Genomic DNA, 23504 nt, shown 5'->3' with positions numbered 1-23504 from the left:
ATTAACTCGTTTTCATAAAAAGTGTCAGATACGCCCTTTGGTTTTGGGCACGACGATTTCTTGCTCTGGTTTTATATCTTTCAGCATTTGGGCCCAACTAATAGGTTCTTTAAAATTCTTTTTCCGAATTTCTACTAGATGTTTACTACTTTTTTTGAAAAAAAATTCTAATTTGCCTGGTAAAATTGTTTAAATTTTTAATGGAGTTAATTTATTAGTGTTTTCGTCTGATCTTAGTCTATTTTCTCTTTTAATAATGAAATTTGTATCTTTGTGCCATAGATTACATTCTGACATTGTCGATATAATTAGTGGAAAATTTGGTATTTCTCTGTCTTGAACACAAGTTCCATCTAGCGTAACATTATTTGAAACCAATACTTCTGATGCGCTTACTTTTATAATTCCTTCAGTTGTTTCTGAAGGTTTAGAAACTTCCCAATGGCATGTTTTTTGAATGCCTTGTCGATTTTCTAAAATTATGTTTTCCCAGCAATTTAAACTATTTCCATTTTGTGTTGTTTTTAGTCCTTTTTTGGTCAGTTCTAGTTTAAAAATACCATTTTCTAAAACGTCCTTGATCCAAATTTTTTCTAGAGGAATTATTCTTTCTCGGTTGTTTTATACTAGTACATACGCTGAAGTTGATGTCATGGTGATTACTACTCCCTGTAGGCCCCCTGTTGCCATGAGAAAAGTTTGATACATTGTAAATACGCTATTTTTCTGAACTAGTGGTATTTTCACGTTTATTCGAAGGTTTCCCGCTAATATAAAATAAGACGCTTTTAATAGCTTGAGTTCCCTCCAAGCCCACACATTCCACGATTTGTATCTTTATCTTAAAAAGTGGTATTTTTAAACTTTGTTTTTGCGTCTTAATATATTTTTGCTCAATTAATAATTAACTAAATTAGAAAGCTTTACCACAACTACAGCTCCTCTTTCTGCTGAAGTAACTTTACTTACTATTTTTCTTCCTTTCTCGGCAAGGACCTTTGGGGGCTTGTGAACTGTCGTCATACCTGTTTCTTCCGTGTTGTAAATATCAGCTGCATCAAAGCAGTTTTTTCAAGCACAGTGCGCAGGTTGGTAAAAAACTGCATCACATTGTGAGGATTGAAGCTGGTTGCTCGACTGAGGCTGGTTGCTTCTGGTTTCCTCAGTGAAAAAGTAGGATTCCGAGATTTGAAACCATACATCCATTCTTTACCCGCTTTTTCGAGGTCAACCCATGCCCGAGGCATTTTTTTTCTTAGTTGCTAATACAAAGTGATAAGCCAGTTTCCTGGCCTCTATTTCAGTAAGCCTATAACACATATTCGAAGCGGTGATTAAGTAAGTAACCAAAGCAACTTCTTCATTGGGAGCAAAGACGGTGACAAATACATGCTTTCTGGCGAGACTGGCTGAGACTTTCTGGTCATCACTGAAATTCTTGTATTCGTTGTATGCAACGAAGTTCAGGCTTTTACATCCCTCTATTGATATACCTGCTTGCCTTTGAACACTCTCTAGTTTTTTTTTGTTACCTTCATTTAACGGGGTTGTCCTACACATACCAAATTTCATTTTTTGTTGAACAGGTTCTTTGTATAGCTTTGACGTCAGCTTTGATGACCTACTGAGGAATGTTCTTTTTAGAATTCCCAGGGTCTGTAGAACTTTGGAGGCAACTGACTGAGCATGTTGGTCAAACTTTAATTCATCATCCTTTGCAGTTTATACATTTAGGCTGATCGTTTTTACAATTTGTCATTTCTTTAGGATAGGAACTTTTACGTTTACTACAGGCTTGGAGGATTTCACTGCATTTGTTTGTTGTATGACGCACTTTCAGACACTTTGGGCACTATATTGGATTTGTCCTGTAGTGCTTGTGTGGTTTGATTTACCCTAAGAGGAATATCTGGTCTGGGATATTGTTTTTTCTCTCAGTGTGAATAATAAAGATATGCTTGTTTTTAGGCAATTAGAGTCAGGTTTCCTCAATAGTTATTTCTGGGGGAACATTGTACACTACTATTTTAGTTGGGTATTGGTTTGGGTTCTTTGTAGCAGTTGTAATTGGGCTATTGAGCAGGGATTTTAAATTTAGTATTATGTCTGATCTTGGAGAGCTATTAGCAAAGATCCATCATGGTTAATGTTTAGAAAGAACATTGAGTTTAACAATTTGAAGATTGCAACCCTTATAGGAGTAATCTTATTTATCTCAAAGAGGCCATCAGGAGAAATTTTTAGGTTTATGCCTGGGTTTTGAGAAGGAGAATTGGCTTTTGGAGCAGGGGGAGGGGAAATAATTTCGATTGGGGAGAATTTTTTCCTCATTTAGGAGCTCCTAGAAAGGACCTCTTGAAGGCCATTTTCATTTTCATCATTGATAGTGACATTAGCCCCCACACTCATCATTCTTATTCATTTAGTTTGACCCATCATGTGAGCTTTGCAATAGACTTGACCAGTCACGATGGGGGCAAATGCGGACGTTCTGTGGTAATTTTTGGGTTAGAGTTGGAGGAACCTTTGGGGGATTTCTAAGCATTGCCTATTTGAAAAAGCTTTAATACAAACAAAAGGAAATTACAATACCGTCTGCACTCTTGTGAAGAGAGGTTTTCACCATCCACAAAAAACACTATGTATCACAGTGTATTCCAGAGAGTGGTTTGGTGCAAGATTGGTTTAGGTTTCTGACTGGTTACTCAAGATAAATATACACAAGAAATTTTTATAAATTTCTTAAATGTTTTTAATAATTTCATCAGCTTCGTTTTTTGAAGAGGTATAAGGACTTACCTTCAGTATGTTCCAAGCCACTCAGGTATAACTGGTAACCATCAGGCATATGAAATCGCAAAAGTACTATAAATGTTGACCAGCCAAGTGGGAGACCAGTCCCCGTTAGAGATATTTACTGCTGAAGACTATCAGAGTCATTTCAATAAGAATAACCCAATTCTATCTCCTATTTTTAATAAGGATTTTTCTAAAATTTATCATTGAATTTGGTCTGGCTCAAATGGGCAACATTTTCAGGCATTTTCATATCATCATCATCATTTTATTTATAACCCATCACAAAAATATAGCCAGAGCCCAGAAAAAGACAGAGTAAAAATCAAGAAAAAAAGAAACAACAGAAATCAAAACACATACAACTACAAACAATGGATAAACAGAAATGACCAAAGATGTAAAGACTTCTGGCATTCAGTAGAGAAATCACAAATAAGCTTTTCAATAACCCCAGCTGAGTTTACCAGTTGATACTTTCTTTGCAGAGAAGAGTTACTTGCCCAAGTTGGAAGTTCCAGTAAATACTTTGCAAATTTAACATAAAGGCGGTGAACTTGCTTTCTCTTACCACAATTAGAAAAAGACCAAACAGGAGCAAGATCAAGTAAGTGAGGAACTGTTAGGCTATCATATAACTGAGAATGGTGAGCTCTAGTCATATACGGCACGTTTGAAGCCAGGGAGGCATAGGCAGCCCGGATCTTGCTAGCATAATTTGTCATTGCCAGGTTTACAGTTTCTTAAAAAAAAAAAATAGAATTTTTCCTGGCACCTTGCGGGGTTGGAACATCACCACCTTTAATTTTAAAGCCTTGGCTGCCTCCACTACTCCGGTACCAAGTAGCAAATAGACATCTAAGAGCTTCCAATAGCGCGGCAACCTTTCCAAGTTGTTAAAATAGTCTTCCACATTTGATCTTTTTTCACCCGTTGAGGTGTACAATTCAGTGAATTTAATATCAAAATGCATAAAAGACTCAAGCTTCTCATACTCTTGATCCATCTTCATCCTCTTCATCTCTTGCTCTTCATCCATCTTCATCCTCTTCATCTCACGCTCTTCATCCATCGACATGGGCTCTTACAAATAGAAACCTAGTTCTTGAAATCGGTTCCCTAATTCAAGGGGCATACGCAGCCCGGATCTTGCTAGCATAGTTTTGCATTGACAGGTTTACAGTTTCTGTAAATAAAAAGAATTTTTTCTGGCACCGTGCGAGATTTGAACCTCAGCACCTTTAATTTTAAAGCCTTTACTTCCCCTACTACTGCGGCACCAAGCACCAAATATACATCTAAGAGCTTCCAATAGCGCCGTAACCTTTCCAAGTTGTTAAAATAGTCATCCACAATCGATTTTTTTTTCGCCCGTTGAGGTGTGCAATTCAGTGAATTTGATATCAAGATGCAGAAAAGACTCAAGCTTCTCATACTCTTTATCCTCTTCATCTCACACTTCATCCATCAACATGGGCTCTTACAAATTGAAACCTAGGAGGCTAATGCTAAATTCAAAATCCAGCAGCTTTTTGATCAATCTTTTGTTATCAAAATTCCGATTTTAGAGTTTTGGTTACTTTTGGGCCGAGTGAACTCGTTACCACGTACTGCTTGATACGAGTATTGACTGAACGGAAGAATGGCTGAAAAAAAAAACAACTGGAAAATTCTTTTGTGTTCCCAAAGCGTTGTGAGGCGAAAAGGTTAAACAGATCGAATTTAATCATGTTCATTGAATCACCCTGGGGTTAACTTTTAAGAGCCCATTCACAATGAGAAACAAGAGATGGTGTTATTTAACGGAAAAATAAACAATATTGGATTAGAGTCGATTGACTTTCAAATTGATAAAATTATAGAATTTGTTTTTATTGTTATTGGGTAAATCTGAGGACTTACTTCATTTAGAATTTTATCAGTCTCTGTATTACAAATCAGGCACAAATGGAAACCATGACCTTTGCATGTTACAGCAGCACATAAGCTACATCGAAGCTGCTTTTTGACTCCTGGTTTGTTGCAACATATATAACGAAATAGATGTCTGTCATGACTCATGTCCATTTCTTCCAGAATCTGCAGACACAGCTCCGGTCTGATTCATTCGAGGACTTCCTGAATTGGCAAATCAGGCTGTAGCTGCTCAGAAGTAGTTTGTTTTTCTAAATATTCTTTTGCCTGAATTATAGCATATATTTCGCAATTATGTGATTCCTTTTGCTTGTGAATAGGGTATGATTTTGTAGGATAGCTTTAAATACCTCTCGTCGTTTTGGCAAAAACTCTATCCTCTTAAGAATAATGGTGGCTTTATTTTTGTTTGAACGATCAAAGCCATCCATTAAGTGAAAACATCCCTCTTTAAAATTGATTACTACCAGGAATAAGTGGTTTATGTCAGTTTCACTCATGTATTGCCCTTTCACATGAAAAGACAGGAGCACGACAGAACAGTGCTTAGGCACTTGGTAAAGCGAATTCGATAATTGTTCCTTCGTATATGATTGTGAAGTTGCAGAAACAAGGGGAAAGTAGTATCGCAGCTTATATTGTAGATATTTTGAAATGACCGACTTATGAAGTATAAGCCAAATGATAGAGTCCTAGTATTGAGGCATTTATTCGGTGTTAAAAAAGAAAAGAAGTCAACCAATGAAAAGAGGCTTACTACACTCGAATAGAAGAGGCGAATAGGTTTAAAAAAAGGTCAGTTCGTTTGGATTACTAATTTAATAATTAGTGTCAAATAGTAGACCAAATTTTCCCCCCAAAAGATATACCAGTTTTTTGTTTACGTCTTCTGATGTTTTATTACTGCCAAGGTCCAATGTATATGGAAGACCGTTCCCAAATTTTACTATGTTTGAGATTTTGTCAAACCTTCTCTGAACATAACCTTCTAGAAATGACTTCAAACTTGACACCACCGCTGTGCCTGGTAAAGGCACAATGAACTTCACCACCCATCCCCCCTAATGTACAAATATATACCCTGAATTGGAAAATACCCTGAATTGTTGATGATAAACTTTTGAGTTGCAAAATTCAGTGCTATTTTATTTGACAGCATTAAAAAAAGCACAATTAAATTGAAACGGTAGTAAAATGGTTTATATATGAGTGGCCTAATAAATGAAGTTTGAATTGTTATTAATAAGTATGTTTGGAATATACTACTCTTGAACAACTTATTTAAAAACTAATGATGTTTTTAACCACTTTTCAATACTTCAACTAGTGTTAATAACTTCTCCTTGTGGTTACATAAATGAAATAATTTTGGGGCCCCTTTAAGGGCTCAAGATGCAATTAGCTCTATAAGCAGTTATGGAACTATGAAAGAGCATAAGAAAGGTATCAAATAACGTTTTCTCTTTAATCCAAGCTAAATTAAATAGACAAGTGCAAATATACCTAATTTTTGATGAAATTTGATGCAACAAGATGATAACACATATGTTGATAAATATGATTCCATTTGGCCCTTGACTTCTGCCAGGTGAACTTTGAACTGGCTGATGAATATTAGCCTTGTAGAGCTCAGATGGCTCTTGTAATAAATGATGTAATCTAGCATCATTATTGGGAAAAGAAGTTTTCCAATAAAAATCAGCAAGATAACTAGCCGTGTGGTCATCAGATCTCCTGCTCTTGGGGATTGCTTCACACATTGAATGCAATAGACGTTCAATGTTTTGTGTGTGTGCACCAGTCACAGGTTCCTCAAAATTTAACAAATGGTTCTCTGTCAGGTGCTGAAAACCTTGAGTTTTCAATCTAATGTAAGCAATCCGACATTAATGTTGTTCATGGATGCATCCACTTCCATATAATAACAACCAGTGTATCTGCTGACCAGTCGGGGTTGGAAAGAATAAGAAAATTTCCAGAGTCCCTTTCAATTCCCTCAAATCCAACTGCCCTTCAATGAAATGTCTTGTGTTGTACTTTATTTCTCTAATCTTTCCTTTGTCAGTTTCAAAAATCTTCCCTCTACTACCGAATTTCACACTCTGCTTGTCTACAACTTCACACATACGTCTAAACTAAACATATGTCTATATTGTAACACTAATTTCATCAATAATGAATTGTTGAATATGGGATTCTCTACTCATGTTGCGAAAAAACAGCATCATTTTTTCTATTTGTTGATAAGAGAGCTGTGAATTATGGCACCAAGTCCCTGTATGATGACTGTAGAAAATGGCATATTTTTTTTATAACTTTATGACCACATTGCTTTGTTCGGGTTTTCACACAGCGGAATGCACATCTTTTTGGATCAAAATTACATTCTTTTGACAGTCCAGGCAAAACATTGTATTTGGGAGAATACTATAATCAATCAAAAATTGTTGTGTGTCCTCTTCAGTTTGATGTAACACTATAAGACATCATTTTATTGTCACACAAGGTGCATCAATTTTTATTAACAGCATGAATCAAAGTTGATTCACACGTATAATTCACAGGTTTAATTCAGTACTTAATTTAATATTAATATCTTACTGTTTTTAAGTAAACATGTGTTCTGGCAAATCAATAAAAAACAGACTCTGAGAAACTACACAGTAAGGTTCCTGCCATCTATAAAAAAATTTTGTAGGATGGCTTATCTTAAAGCAAAAATTTCAAAATAGACACTTCAAAACAGACACTTAAAACAGAGAAATTTCAAAACAGACACTTACCAAAATCAGGGCTTGTTTCAAAAATTGTATTACAAAACTGGACAAAGAAGGAAAGAAGTGAAGATGGTTTGGCTTCTGAAGGACTTCCATTTTTTTGTAGTGCTGTCACTCTGATGCCTTTGTTGTCCTTGGATGTCTTATATGAAAAACTTTGAGTCTCTGAGCATTTTTGTGATGACCAAACTGAATTGTTTGGTCTAATTCTCTAAGCAACTATATGCGTTGGTAAGGTGTGTAGGTGGTATCTCCTTGAATTTCTGGTAAGGTGTTTGTAAGGTGAATTTCTGGTAAGATGTGTTGTGATAAGGTGTGTCATGACTCATGTCCATGTCTTCCAGAATCTGCAGGCACAACTCCGGTTTGATTCATTCAAGGACTTCCTGAATTGGCAAATCAGGCTGTAGCTGCTCAAATTGTCCGGAACACATTTTGCATGCAGACCTGCTTTACTTTATCCTCCCCCCTTATGTGCAAATCTGTAGCCCACATTTATTTCTAAAATAACGAAGAAACTAACGAAAAAACTGGCGTGTTCTCTAATTTTACACAGCATAAACTTGAGTGAGTGGCGCACAATACAGAAGTTCCAAAATTCCTTCCCCCTAAGGAAATTAAAAAAAATTCTCAATTTTGAAAAGCCTTATTTTCCACGGGGGGGGGGGGGGTATTTTCCACGGGAAACTGTATCCTGGGGGGTGTTTTGCGCGGGGGGATTTTCCTTGGGGGATTATTTTCCTGGGAGGTAATCGCCGGGGGGGGGGGGAGGGTAAACACCTAGAACCGTCACCCACATTCCCAAAAGGAAATTTGCTTCTCTCTTTGCTTGTCTGTCGTCTAGCATCATTGAAAGCAAAATGCATTGATTTGTTTATCTTCCCTTTTCATCATTTTTTTGTTGTTGACGTTTCATACATTTCTTGATTTTGGCTCGGGATCAATAGAAGTCTTTGAAAATTATCAAACAGTTGGTTGTAACAATAACACTTGGATATAGCAACTACTTGATATGGATATAGGTCAATAGCAACTGGAACTCTAAAAACATATTTTTGATATCAATAGGAGATCCATCAAAAGAATTGGCTTTTTATGCTGATTCCAAATATATGAAACTCCATAAGTTTAATATTACCTATCAAAAGCTATGTGCATGAGAAATCTGCCTGATTTGTGAAAATGTTTGAAATCTGATTGAAAATCGCATCCTCAGACTTAGCGTGGCAGTGAGTCCTAGTGCAGACATTTTTTAAACTCTCATCTACAAAAATGAGAAGTTTTGTATGTTTTGCCTAAAGAAAGGTCATAGTTGCGTGTGTTTTTTGTATTCCCCTAAGAGTGATCATATCAAACAAATCGTCCAAGATCATCAAGAGAGGGTTAATTTAAGTCGAAATTAAACGTTCTAGCGTCATTTTTAATTGATCAAAAAGATTGGGAGCAACTGCCCCCCCCCTCCCTCATGCGCCTTTCTCTTCTTCCCCAAAGTTGTACAGTAAAAATTTTGATGAAGCAATTTCGTTTCGAACACTGGAGAGGTCTTTAAACTATGCTTTTGGGGATGACGTGACCTCCCCTCCCACATCCCCTGGGTGAAGAGCTGTAGGGGAGAGTCGGGTACGTTGGGACGAGGGTACGTTGAGACACGTATACTTTAGACAGAAAACTTCAAGCTAAAAATCTGCCGCTACTCACACCTCAAACGCTTGAACTATCTCTTGCACTATCTGTTGATGTAGTATAGTGGTCGCATGTGCAACTTTCTATCACAAAATTTAGGGAAGAATTTTTTATGTGGTTTTTGAAAAAATATTTTTGCTTTGCGAAATTCTACGGTACTCTTAGGTAAGCAGCTTCTAGACAATTGCTTATTGCCCATTAGATAGAGAAATTTATGAGCTTTTCGATGGTATAGATTTTGTTGTGTTCTTCTACCGTCTAGTGGCTGATCTAATTTTTTTCGTAAGTTCGTACTGTTAGGGTACTCGGGGACGCGTGTTCTGGGGTACACTGGGACAGTTTCAGTTCATTGTGTCCCAGCGTACCCTTGGTTGCTTTAGCCTAGAGAACTTTCAAGAGTATGCTTCTTGTCTTATGTTGACTTCTTTCTTTTGTTTTTCTACTCTCGATGGGCCTTGTGTTATTAGGTAGCTACAACAATCCTAAAAAAACTCCCAAAAATCAAATATTTTACAATACAGGCCAATCGTATCCCCCTCAACACATAAAATAAATTCCACTAGTTTAAAATATGTTCCAACATTCATTAAGAAATGACTTCCAATCTATAATCTATAATATAAAATTCATAAGAATCCTATGCTATTTCTACATTCCCTAAAAATTTACTCAATTTTTTTTTCATTAAATAAACTCCACTAATTCAAATCTAAGACCTCAATTCTAAAACCTACAATCTAAGTCTCAAATACTTCAAATCTAAACTCTATAATTTTTTTCTTTATATCATACAAAATCCTATATTATTTATATATTCCATAAAACTATATTCAATCTTAAAGCCCATACATTATAATTATTCAACTAAATTGAAATCTCACCTAATATGTAAGCTTAAAGTAACTTCAACCTAGTCTAAATATATAAACTAAAAAATCTCTCTTTCGTTTTAGAATGCCAAAAATGAGGAAAGCTGATCCGTCGCTTTACGTCTAAAAGGAGGAGGACATGAAGAAAGCAGCAGAAGCTCACCTTTATGGGATGCCGCTTCGAGCAACTGCTGAAGTTTACAATGTCAAGTGGTCAACTCTTAGCAGATATGCCACTGCATTTTGTAACTGAACAGATGAAGAAAAAGAAGAGTTTAGTTACACTCCCGCCTATGACAACAGGCGAGTATCTACAGTTGGGCAGGAGCTTCAACTTGAAGAGTACATCCTTCAAGCAGCCCGAATGCACTATAGTCTCTCCAGGAAGAGAGCCAGAGCTTGCTTGGCTTATTGCGAAACGAAACGGACTTGCATATCAGTCAAGCTGGGACACAGAAAAGTCTGCAGGAAAAGACTGGTTGTATGGCTTTCTAAGAAAGCATCCTTCGATTTCGCTTCCAAGGCTGGAACCTACAAGTATCCAGAGAAATCTTGGTTTCAATCGTGTTTCTCTTGACACTTTTTAAAGGAGTCTCGGAGAGTTGTATTCAAAATACAAGTTCCCTGCTAGCCAGATCTTCAACCTTGATGAGACTGGGCTCACGAATGTCCAGACCAAGTGTCAAAGAGTGCTGAACCCGAAGGGAGTAAAGCAGCTTGGTGCTACAACTTCCAAAGAGAGAGGAAAGCTGGTGACCATGGTGGGCACTATAAATGCCATGGGAGGATTTATTCCAGACTTTCTGATTTTCACACGAGCAGGTTTTGTAGAACGGCTCCTTGATAGCGCCCCCCCCCCCCACAAACTGATGGAATAGCAAGTGGGAGGCCTGGAAATGCTTGGATGACAAAAGATTTGTTTTTTCTGTATTTGGAGCACTTTGTATCGTAGATCAACCCATCTCCTAAAAATTCTCTCTTGATTCTGATGGACAATCATGAAAGTTACAACAGTGACGAAGCAATTTCGTAGGCCAAAGAAAAGGGAGCACATTTACTTACATTCCTGCCACACAAATCATCAAGGTTGCAGCCTCTCGACTTTTCGGTTTATGGACCTTTAAAGACTTATTGGTCACAGGCAATGGAGAACTGGTTGAAACTTCACCCTGGTCGAGCAGTGACAGAATATGAGATCGGTGAGTTACTGGGGGTTGCTTTTCCTAAGGCCTTCTCTCAGACTAACATCACTAGCGGATTCTCAAAGCCTAGAATTTTCCCGCTGAATACTGGAATGTGGCAAGAGTCTGACTTTCTTCCTGCTTTCCGACGAGAAGACACTACTGAGCTGTGGAATCAGTCTGACACTTTTGACGATAATTTACCAGATCTGCAAGAGCTTCAGTTGTGCCAGAGTCCCAATACTACAACCCATTCAACCTCGTTTGTTGTGCCAGAATATATTATACCCCTGCCAAGAATGGAAGCTACAAACAGAAAGAAAGGCAGGAAGCCTAGAGTTCCCAAGATATTGAGTTCTACACCTGTGAAAGACTCGATCCAAGCTGCAGAAAACGAAAGGAAGGCAAAAAAAGAGAAGAAGGATCTCAAGAAAAGCAAGAAAGTGGCTCCTGCCAAAAAGCCAAAGATTCAGAAGAAAACTACCGAGAGGTTGCTGACGTTCAGTGACGAAAGTGCCGATGAAGCAGGACCGGGAGATTTTGAGTGTGACGTCAATTCTGATGACTCGTTCTGCTCTGAAGATTTCCGATTGGCGGAGGAGGAGTCTGTGACTCCCAGTATTTGTTCTGGTGACTTTGTTCTAGTCGAGTACAAGGGTAAAAAGGGTACAAGGACAAGGGTACAAGGGGCTTTTCGGTTTATGGACGTTTAAAGACTTACTGGTCAGAGGCAATGGAGAACTGGTTGAGACTTCACCCGGGTCGATCAGTGACGGAATATGAGATCGATGAATTACTGGCGGCTGCTTTTCCTAAGGCGTTCTCTCAGACTAACATCACTAGCGGATTTCCAAAGCCTGGAATTTTTCCGCTGAATACTGGAGTGTGGCAAGAGTCTGACTTTCTTCCTGCTTTGCGACGAGAACATACTACTGAGCTGTGGAATCAGTCTGCTACTTTTAACCAAAATTTACCAGATCTGCATGAGCTTCGGTTGAGCCAGAGTCCCAGTACTACAATCCATTAAACCTCGTTTGTTGTGCCAGAAGATATTATACCCCTGCCAAGAAGGGAAGCTACAAACAGAAAGACAGGCAGGAAGCCTAGAGTATCCAAGATATTGAGTTCTACACCGGTGAAAGACTCGATCCAAGCTGTAGAAAACGAAAGGAAGGCAAAAAAAGAGAAGAAGGATCTCAAGAAAAGCAAGAAAGTGGCTCCTGCCAAAAAGCCGAAGATTCAGAAGAAAACTACCGAGAGGTTGCTGAAGTTCAGTGACGAAAGCGGCGATGAAGCAGGACCAGGAGATTTTGAGGGAGACGACAATTCTGATGACTCGTTCTGCTCTGAAGATTTCCGATTGGCGGAGGAGGAGTCTGTGACTCCCAGTATTTGTTCTGGTGACTTTGTTCTAGTCGAGTACAAGGGTAAAAAGGGATCGAAATTCTACACTGGTGAAGTGCTTCAGGCCGAGCCAGATGGCTACACTGTAAATTTTTTGAAACGACGCGGTCCAGCATGGAGGTTTACGTTTCCGAAAGAGCGCGATGAAGCGTTTGTCGATAGCTCAGAAGTAGTGATGAAATTGCCAGTTCTAATGGTCTCGGGTGGAACTAATCACATTGCCAAGATGATCAGCTTTGATGCAGAGCTGACTAACTACTCTGTTGAATAATTTTTTAAATAAGTTTATTGTATTTTTACAGTTTTATACCACAAAATATATGAAGTTTTAATTGATTTATCATGGTGTCCCAAAGTACCCACCACCCTGACCCATAGTACCCGCACAATGGTACTCTGGGACAAAATAGGACCCTCTGAAAAAAAAGTCCTACTAATTTTACTGCGAGCAATAAAAATCTGAAAAAATCCCAGTAAAAGCCAAATGATTTTGCCACAGATTGATGTTTGACACAAGAAAATCGGACTTTAAATATAAGAGATATTGAGCTTTAAGTTGAACTTGTCCCAAGGTTCCCGACTCTCCCCTACGTTGAAAAAAATTGTGCATTTTTGACATAGTATTGGTTATTGGGAAGTGTACAGGCATTTATTAGCTGGGGGAATTTATATGCGAAGAATTTTTCTTCGTGAGGAAGGTTTCCAGGTTTGAAATTTTCCTTGGAGGATTTTTCCATAATTCCTATAAAAAATTAATTTTGTTTGTAATACTTTCTTTTTGGCACTAAATTTTGTATGTGGAGATGTTTAAGTAATATTTTAAGTAAATTGACCTCTGCCACAGGAACTGCAAAAACAGTATCGCCTGTATTTGGAGCTGCAAGTCTGAGCAAGAGAAATGCTGAGAATCAAGGAGGCACACTTGTGCCTCTATAAAGAGGCGACCCACCACAATGTTAAGCGATTTCAGGTCCTAGAGGTCGCAGAGAGACGGCGGTAATCGCATTTTGTAGCCCAAGCTTAAACTAAGAAACTTGCAAAATTTCATCCTCCTCCGACATTATCTTCATGGGGTAAACTGGGCCGGAAGTTTGGACCCTCCCACCACAGCCCCCCTTTAACGTTGTCCGATAGGGCTGAAATTTAGAGGTTAAGCTTTCCTAGGGCCCGGGAACTTATCCTCGAAATTTCAGCTCAATCCGATCACTCATTCTGTTTTCAAAAAACCAAATATAGCCACTTAAAATTCATTTCTTTTTTTTTCTTAGCCACGCCTACAGGCCACAGTTGGCAACGGATCCGGTTGAATGAGGATTCATTCGAAGCAGAATTCGACCTGTTAGGGCCTTTTGATATTTTCACACCGAAAAAATTATCCACCGAATTTATATTTACGAAAAACCTTGTTTTCCTATATTAGCCCATGTTAATTTTTTCGACCACAACCCCCCTTTATCGGGCTGAAATTCGGAGGATAATCTTTCCTAGGGCCTGGGAGCTTATCCTCGCAATTTCAGCTCAATCTGATCACTCCTTCCCTGTTTTTCAAAAACCAAATATCAAGTTTTTTGGGAATTTGCTTGCGTCGAAAATAGCTTCCATATACTAAAAAACAATTATTGCTGTGTCTGTATAGTCTAGCGGTTATACTCCCGACTTTCAGGCGGGAAACCCGGGTTCGATTCTCCATCAGAACAATTTTTTTAATACTGAATTCAAACTTTAAAAAGAAACCCAGTTTCTTTTTTAAATTATTTGAAAAAAATTACGTTTTCTAAAGACTTAAAGAGGCTGAGTTACAAGGAGCAATAATAAGTAATAAACTGTACAAAAACGTGCAGAAATTATTTGAAAAAAACTACGTTTTCTAAAGAGTTAAAGAGGCTGAGTTACAAGGTCGAACCTTAAAACGTACAGGGATTAGGAGGCACAGTTGGGGGCTGCCGCCCCCAAACCCCCGCTTTCGCAGCCTTTAAATAAAAAAAAGTTTTTTAAACTGAAAGTAAGGAGCGACATTAAATCTTAAAACGAACAGAAATTATTCCGTATATGAAAGAGGCTGTGCCCTCCTCAACGCCTCGCTCTTTACGCTAAAGTTTGACTTTCTCACAACTCTTTTTTTAAACAATAAAAACTTTAGCGTAAAGAGCGAGGCGTTGAGGAGGGCACAGCCTCTTTCATATACGGAATAATTTCTGTTCGTTTTAAGATTTAATGTCGCTCCTTACTTTCAGTTTAAAAAACTTTTTTTTATTTAAAGGCTGCGAAAGCGGGGGTTTGGGGGCGGCAGCCCCCAACTGTGCCTCCTAATCCCTGTACGTTTTAAGGTTCGACCTTGTAACTCAGCCTCTTTAACTCTTTAGAAAACGTAGTTTTTTTCAAATAATACCAAGAATAAAAACAATATTGGTTATTTATTATTGGTAACCAAATTTCTTGAAAATTTCGGCTCATCGTGCCCAAGTGTTTGCAAGAGTCAATTTAAGCGAAAAGAGAGATGTTCTCTTGATTCTGGCACTGATGTAGACATTAGATCCTCCGGTTTGATATTGGATTGTAACAGAGAAAATAAAAAAAAACAGGTATTTAAAAATTACCCTAACTTCATCGGGAAGCCTCTCAGTGAAAAATTCGGCCCTTTTTTGGCCACTTATTAATCGGACCGACAAAAAAACAGATAATTTTGGTCACAAGGGAGACAAAAACCACTGATTTGGTGATTAAAAAACCATCAAGAGTTTAATATTCAGTAGATTTTGACAGTAAGTTATCAATTATTTTTATTTGAACTATTATTTTGTAAATCAGGCTTATTGAACTATTGTTTTGTCTATTTGTGTAACGTTTTGCTATTAGTAGTTGAAGATTTTTCAGCATGATCGACATTCAAATTAACGCCGAAGAAGAATTCGACTATATTGATGAAGTTGCGGATTCAAACAATTTCTCTGAAGGGAAGCCGACGGAAGAGCCAATGGAAGATGAAGCAGAAATTCTTGACGAAAGCATTAAAATTTTACCTCCAATCAGAGAACTGAAGATTCCAATTCCAGCAAAATACAAAAATAAGACGCTTGGTGAGAATTTTAACCTTTTCGTGCTTATACATGAAAGACTCAAAAGTATCTGATTTAGTTGACATACCCGACTTTCATTACGAAATACTTAAATTACAAATATTATCCAGTCAAGGCAGAACTGGAATTCGTTAAATTTTCATTTTGTTTAAATTAGCTTACATATACTTTTTTGACTTTTGTGAGCTTTAGTTAGCAAGTCCTAGTTGTTGGTTGGCAACAATAGCTATACGCAATCAGACTGGCTTGCAATACTTTACTTCCATTCTAGATGGCTAACAGACAACAATATTTAAAAGCTCTTATTTTTAAATATCAGGTAATGGCGATAGTCAATTGTAATTTCTTTTAAAATGTACATTTTCATGATTTATGATGGTTTGTTTCGGAATTGTAAAATTCATTTTTACTAGTATAGTTTCCTAGTGCCAGAAATTACGTATCAAAGCCAAAGGATTTTTACACTCCTGTTACTATATGCCCTGTCTCCATTATTATATTTTCCTATGTCAGTCATGTACAATGAATTTTGTGTGTTTGAATTGTGAGTAAATGAGTAAAAACAAATTTTATTTAATGATTTAAAAATGAACTGTCTAGAAATTCCGAAAAATTTGGGATATCGGAGGGGGAGGGTCATTGTTATCCGTCATTGTTGTTCCCCCCCCCCCCTTCGCAAAAAGTTTTTGTGTCTTTGATAGGCAAAAATGATTTAATGATTTATTAATTTTCTGAAATAATTGAAAAATTGCTACCAAAACTTATAGAGCTTGGATTGGAAGTCGTAGTAAAGAACAGGAAGCTAATATCCGTTACCCACACCAAAAATGTTAGAAAAACCATTACATTTCTTTTTTTTGTCAAACATATTCAATTGTAATGAAAAACGCATCATTAGAAAGTAAGTTTTGTGTTTTGATGAAACGAAGCAGAATTTTCTTCTTAAATTTCAGGAAATGCGGTCCTCAAAAATGTTATAGCATGCCTGATTTGAAAACACTTAAAATTAGCTCAAAGGAAATATTTTTTGAGTAATATGGCTGCTTTGAGTTTTGCCTGTAGCGCTGAACACTGATTGAAAACCTTACCGATACAGAGGATGTAAAATCTCATTGGATAAATCCTATGTGCATGATTTTTTAGTGGACAAAGAATGTATTATCTTCCCAGGGGCAAGGTTCAAGGTTCAAGGTTTAATTTTAAAATATCTGTACAAAATAAACATAAATAGAGGCTAAACGCCGAAGACACAAGGTCGAATAACAAAAACCTGGTACATTAATTGGAATAAACCTATTTGACAACAAAAAATAAATATGAGTTATTCCATGACTCACCAATAGACGGGCACCCACTCCACAAACCCACCGACACCGGGCAAAGATCCACCGAAAATACACCAATAAAAAAACCAACGGGCGAGCAAGGGTAACCGATGACCGGCAGCTCACAGGGCAAAACAAACACCCAACAAAATAATATTATCAAATGTACCCAGTTTTTTAATATATCATTAATTCTTGAATTTATTTATAAAGATAGAATGAAGTTGCTTTTTTTATATTTGGAAGAGATTTGTTTCAATCAATAAATGATAGATAAAGACACCATGAACCCAAGATTGAAAATAATGGCGAGAACCGTGATCTCTCTGTGCTTAATTTTAGGTGCTGAATGTTCCATTTATGTCGGGTTTCATAAGCATGGGCATGTTGCACAGGGAAAAAATTATTCGAACGAAAGTACAGAGGTATTTCTGACTGGTCATATTTTACCTTAAATGAAAAAGAATTAAGGGTGAATATCTGTGAAACAGACAAAATATTAGTTAGAAGATATAGAATTTCAGTTTTACTCTTATTAGGATACGAAGATGGTGATGGTAAATATTTCTATAAATTAGAAGAGGCCGGTTTTGAAGAATTTGTATCGGTTTCACATGAGATCTGAATGTTGCCAAATATATCAGAGGACAATACGCAAGATGGGAATGAACCATCGCAAAATAAATTAAACGTATGCTCTCATACGGAAAAAAATGCTGCAAACTTTGCATTATACCAACCCCCTGAGCAACTTTAACCACTAATCTATTACAATGTTCATTATATGACATAATTTCATAAATAATAATACCAAGATACCGGAGCGAAGTTATCGTTTGGATTTGAATATCTGTAGCATGATCAAATATTGTTGAAATTCCTTGTGTATTCTGCCCAATTCTACTATAAATGATAAATTTGATGCATTTAATGACAAACGATTAGTTTTTAGCCATACAAGAAGTTGTGAATATACTCGCCGGGATCCATTTTTGTCCAGACATTCGTGAATAAATTGTACCATAGTCAATATAGCATCCTGCGTACTATGGCACTTATATATTGTGCTTTTGAAAAATAATCTTTTGAACAGAGAAAATTATACATTCACATCGCTCCATTAGTTTAGAAAAACCCGAAAGAATAGAAATGGGTCTATAATTCGAGCACTTAGTCCGGTCACCACTTTTATATAGTGGTAACACTTTCGCTTTTTTGAATGAATCCGGAAAAGTTCCCGATCTAAATGAAAGATTTATTAAATGACACATAACTTTATTAATACTAGGTAAAATGGCTTTAACAATATTGGTCGATGATTCATCAATCCCCGGGGAATTTCTATTCTTGAAAAGCTTACCAACCTTAGCAAGTTCTTCCTCTGTTACCGGAGTTAAAAACATGGATTTTTCAGAAGGACTTCCTAGGTACGTACGATAATTACATTGCCTATGGGACATATTACGTTGGAGCTTATTAGCTACTGACTGCCCGATTGACACGAAATGAAAATTTATGTGATTTGCCATTTCTAGTTCCCTTTTAATTGTATTACCATGGGCATCCCGTATGTTTGATGGTGAAGAAGACGTCCGCGATCGATTTAGGCATGAGTTGATTAGTTCCCAATTTTTATTTGGGGACTTACCTACTTCATTAAAAGAATCGAAATAAAATTTTACTTTAGCATTACGTATTATTTTTGAAAGTAGGTTTTTATATTTTTTAAAAGTTCTTCTATTTTCTTCACTTGGGAAAGATATTAAAGTTTTATAGAGATTGTTTTTGTGTTTTATTGACGTCAAAAGGGCGGGTGATATCCATGGTAGGATGGGTTGATTATATTTCCATTTTTTTGTTTTACTCTTGGGCACGACTCATGAAATGCAGCATTAAATCCTTACAAAAAATAATCTGTCGCAGAGTTTATTTCATCAGCATCAAATACAGGAGACCAATCAGTAAAATTCAGTTTATTCTTGAAATATACTAGATTTTTTTTTATTAATAACCCGGGTTACTGTTTCTGGGGATTTTATTTTATGAATCTGGTATGTCACATAAGAAATTGACAAAAAATGATCAGAGAAATCCGTTGGAACAACCTGTGAAGATGTGGCTGGTGTTGTTAAAAATATGTTGTCAATGAGAGTTGCACTAGTCGATGCAACACGCGTTGGAATTGTACGCGAAGGAATTTGGGAATTTGATGTTATTAATGTAATACATTCTGTTGTATGGTTATTTTCTTTATATTCCAGTAGGTTTATATTAAAATCCCCCATAACCACAACATCCTTATCGTCCACAGATGCTAGTAAAGACTCCAGAGATTGCAAAAAAGCGGTATTGGGGCCGACGGGGGCTTATACACAACACAAACTTGATTTTTTTTAGTCCCAAGCCGACATTCAACAGCCACACACTTTTTCAACATTATATTTTTCCAGTTCTGACAGTCGCTCAAACTGCGCTCCATCATTCAAAAATAACCCAAGGCCACCTTTTTCATGGACTAATCGATTCTTATCAATGAATTTACATCCCGGGATTTTCATATTATATTTTGTCTCATCATTAATAAATGTTTCACAAATTCCCAAAATGTCAATTTGATTTGCTGGCAATAAATTTGTTAGTTCATCAATTGAACTCATGAGTCCTTCAACATTCACAAACCCCATTCGCAATGAATTATCTTCAAGTTTGTTTATTCCATCAGGAGAAATGTACGATGACGGTCTTATTTTAGAAAAAGTGTTGTTTTCTCTTTGACCGAAAACATGAAAAGTTTCAGAAAGTAAAGATAGGTTAAGGGGTTTTCCCTCCAAATCCACCAGTCTATCGGCCCCCCCCCGCACCCGCAAACTTTAAAGTCAACTAAATAATATTCGAAAGATCCCACCCCATGCCTGTAAGCCCGCGTGACAAGGAGCCCGTACCACTGCCGAGTCATGAAAACCTATTATGCCTATCATTCTTCGAGAAGACCTAAGTTAAAAAGTTATAAGTAGAACAAAAATAACTGGGGTAGAAATAATCAAAAGAAACTTGAACCGAGCTAGCCTAAATAACACATAAAAATAAAAAATCAACATTTCTCAAACACAAAAACGAAACAATTATCAATCTAGAGCGGGATTGATCTAATATCTATATAATAGTCACCTTTAATATTTCTTATGCTTTTGCCCACTGCTACTCAGAATCTTATTTATACTCTAGCCACAGTTTGGCCCCTTTTTGTTTCACTCGTGTGAGTTGTGCGGATACATTCTCTCGCACCTCCTTACCCTTAGACAGTAACTCGTTTCTAACAGAGTTTAATTTCGGTGGCAATTCCGTGCAAATTCGGACCCCAGTTCCTTTCAGCTTCGACATCGAACTGAAGTTTGATTGAATATCTTTCTGACGACACTGTTACGAAAACTGGAGGGGCTATCGGCTTACGACTAGACGCATTTGACTTCTGAGGCACCCGGTAGCACTGTGATATTTGGATTTTATCCGTAATTTCGATTTTTGATGTCACTAACGTAGACACATTCGCGAGAACTGTCTGTTGGTTTTTCTCTTTCGGTAATCCGAAGATGATTAAGTTAAGTTTTCGGTCTTTTACTTCCATTTCCAGCAGTTTCGTTTCTATCGTATCACACATTAACTTTCGCTCCCCAAGCTGGCTTTCTAGACTAGCAATCTTCGCATCACGAGACTTTCAAAATCTGAACCTCATTCGAAATCGACGACAGTGTAACAGCAAACTCTTTTTGTTGGTTAATTATGAGATCCAGTTTCTTTCCCAGTGCCTTCATTCCATCATCAAACGTTTTCTGGCTGACTGACGACATATTTCTTTAGCTATAAAATCCGCTCTCAGGTGAGATTTATGCTTTCATTTAGAATTTTATCAAATACAGACTTACTGGCAAGGAGCAATATCCAAGCAGTATCCAAATGACAGAGACTGGTCTAACGCCGGTATAACTGGTCAAGCAAGTTCACTCGTTGAATGATAGATCTATACGTCTCTAATTAAAAGATTCTGACGTTACAGCTATAACACTTCACTAATACACAGTAGTGGGAAATGTGTCCTTAACTTTTGGCAAGCATCATTATAAAGCTTAATTTTGAAAAGTTTAAGTCTCATATACTTATTTATAAGTACATAACGACCCTATTTGTTGCACTGAGTTCATCACTCCAAAAATATGGATTCCTCCCGGGCAGAATTTCTAAAAACACTTCTATGCTGAAGTGTTTTTGTCGTAAATTTATTGGCTGGATAAATTGATTGACATTAAAAAGTTTGTGAACCATATAATGAGATTCAAATGTACATCAAACTGCATAATCGTTATCTATTAATTCTTTCTTCTGGGCCAGCTAAATAAATTGTAAATGAAAACATTTATTTTGCCAAAAAGTTGCCGTCAGATGAAACTATGATGGAGTGGGAAAGAAACTTCCAAAAGAGTATTTCAATCTTAAATTTTGAATAATTAGATACATTTTGAGATTATTAAAGTCTACAAGTCTGATAGTCTACTATTTGGTTTTTTGCTCTAAGATTCTTCCTCAAGGATTCAAGAAAAGATGCTATTTATGTTTTTTTAAAAGCCATAATTAGTTGTTTTGATTAGGGGGAGGGGGACTGAGACAGAGAGCCAAATTTCCAAATAGAAGTAAGAAGACCATAGAAATGTGCCGATTTTATGCCTTCTAAAGAAAAAAAATAGAGAAAAAGACGAAGTAATTTTTTCCTTAAGAAAAAACTAAGGGCAAAAAACTAAAAAAAAAGTTATTTTTTGTTACAGGGGAATATGGCAAGCTTCAAGCGAACTTTTAAAGTTCAATCTGGAAAAAACTCAAAACAAAAAGGGTGCTTTTAAACTAAAAATTGATAAATTCACAAGTTTGTAAATTTCACAAACTTGTGAAATTTACAAGTTTGGATAATCTAACCAAGGCTGAATCCAGGGGAATAAGGGGATTTGACCCCCTCCTTGAAATTTCTGTCCGACTCTTGGAAATGTAACAAAAGTGATTTTTTTTACTTTTTTTATACCCCCCCCCAAAAAAAAAAAATCCTGGATGCAACACTGAATCTAACTAATAAATTTTCCAGTCCTTCTACATCCTTGGTAATTTTTTAAGTTTAATTAAGGATTATCTTTGAAGTATTTCATTGCTTATGATCTTCCTGGAAGAAATCCTACCTTTATGCCTTTAAACTGTGTTGATAATGGTTCTTTTACGGTATTTCAGATCAAATTGTGGCTGACAAAATAAACTCTGGAGATATGATTGATTATACCGAAATGAGAAAAGCTCGACGTAAACAGTTATTCAAGGCAGGAAAGGTAAATTGAGGCATGCAAACTGCCGGTGGCAGGCGTTTAGCCCCCGGCGTTTACCTCCAGCGGAAAATGAGTGGCGTATAATACACAAAATTGTGAAACCACTTCATAATTTGCAGAATAATTGTACCTAACACATTTAGCATTTAGACCTGGTATACTCCCCCCCCCCCTAATGTGAAAACATATAGCCCAAATTCGTTTCTAAATTAACAAAGAAACTACCGAAGAAAATGGTTCTCGAGTTTTACACATCTTAAAGTTGAGTGAGTGGCGTATAATACACAAATACTGTAATTTTTCATGGAGAGAGAGCAGGATTTCTCGGTATTATTTAAAGACAACCAGAAATTAAATTAAAAATAAAACGATTAAGTTTTTCCAACTGAAAGTTAGTAGCAACATCAAAACTTAAAAAGAACAGAAATTATTACGTGTATGAAAGAAGTTGCCCCTTCCACAAGATCTTGCTCTTTACGCTATACTTTTGACTTTTTGTCCTAATTCTTTAAGAAAGATTCCTTTAACACAATGGCTGTTTAATTAGAATAATAAGCTTTATTTAGAATTATAAAACAAAACTTTAGCGTAAAGATCAAGGTCTTGAGGAGGAGGCAACCCCTTTCATATACGTAATAATATCTGTTTCTTTTAAGCTTTGATGTTGCTCCTTACTTTCAGTTGAAAAAATTTATTTTTAATTTAATTTTTGATCGTTTTTAAATAATACCGGGATATCTTGCTCTTCCACACTGGGCTGTGTAGTGGCCGTGAAAAGACGCTTAGGCTAGAGACCAGCGAAATTTCTTGGACAAAATAAAAAACTAGCTCAAATATATTCCTTAAAATAGCTCCAATTTCGATGTAGAATAATTGAATTATATAAGTATATACTTATATATATATAAAAATCAAAACGATTTAGTTCAATTTGATAACAATGCTTCTCATCTGTAAAAATTTATAATAGGAAAAATCTAAAACAAAGCATTGATCTAGTGACTAGAAAAATTCGTGGACATAACAAATAAACACCAATCAATCAATCCAAAATTACATTCAAGGGTGTATCTCGCATTATATTTGTATAAATAAGGAAAACTAATTAGTTAAAGTTG

General features: G+C 36.6%; 1 protein-coding gene across 3 annotated transcripts in view; it reads left to right on the top strand.

Annotated features, from left to right (window-relative positions):
• The window catches only part of LOC148941729 (uncharacterized), a 91196-nt gene that overhangs the window by 12023 nt on the left and 55669 nt on the right, over positions 1-23504 (top strand). The window contains exons 1-3 of one of the 3 annotated variants that reach the window (XM_089104051.1): positions 4777-4948; positions 15499-15701; positions 22295-22389. In XM_089104051.1, the coding sequence (XP_088960177.1) occupies positions 15500-15701; positions 22295-22389 (297 nt within the window). In that variant the 5' untranslated portion in view covers positions 4777-4948; position 15499. Of the gene's footprint in view, positions 1-4776; positions 4949-15489; positions 15702-22294; positions 22390-23504 lie in introns of those variants that run through there. The other 2 variants (XM_089104050.1, XM_089104049.1) reach the window with 2 other exon arrangements.

The sequence above is a fragment of the Artemia sp. Qi Xiang Cuo genome, chromosome 18 (genome assembly GCF_049724085.1).
Source record: "Artemia sp. Qi Xiang Cuo chromosome 18, ASM4972408v1, whole genome shotgun sequence".
Classification (NCBI taxonomy): domain Eukaryota; kingdom Metazoa; phylum Arthropoda; class Branchiopoda; order Anostraca; family Artemiidae; genus Artemia; species Artemia sp. Qi Xiang Cuo.
Note: the sequence above shows the minus strand (reverse complement) of the source record. Positions and strands in the feature narration are given on the sequence as shown.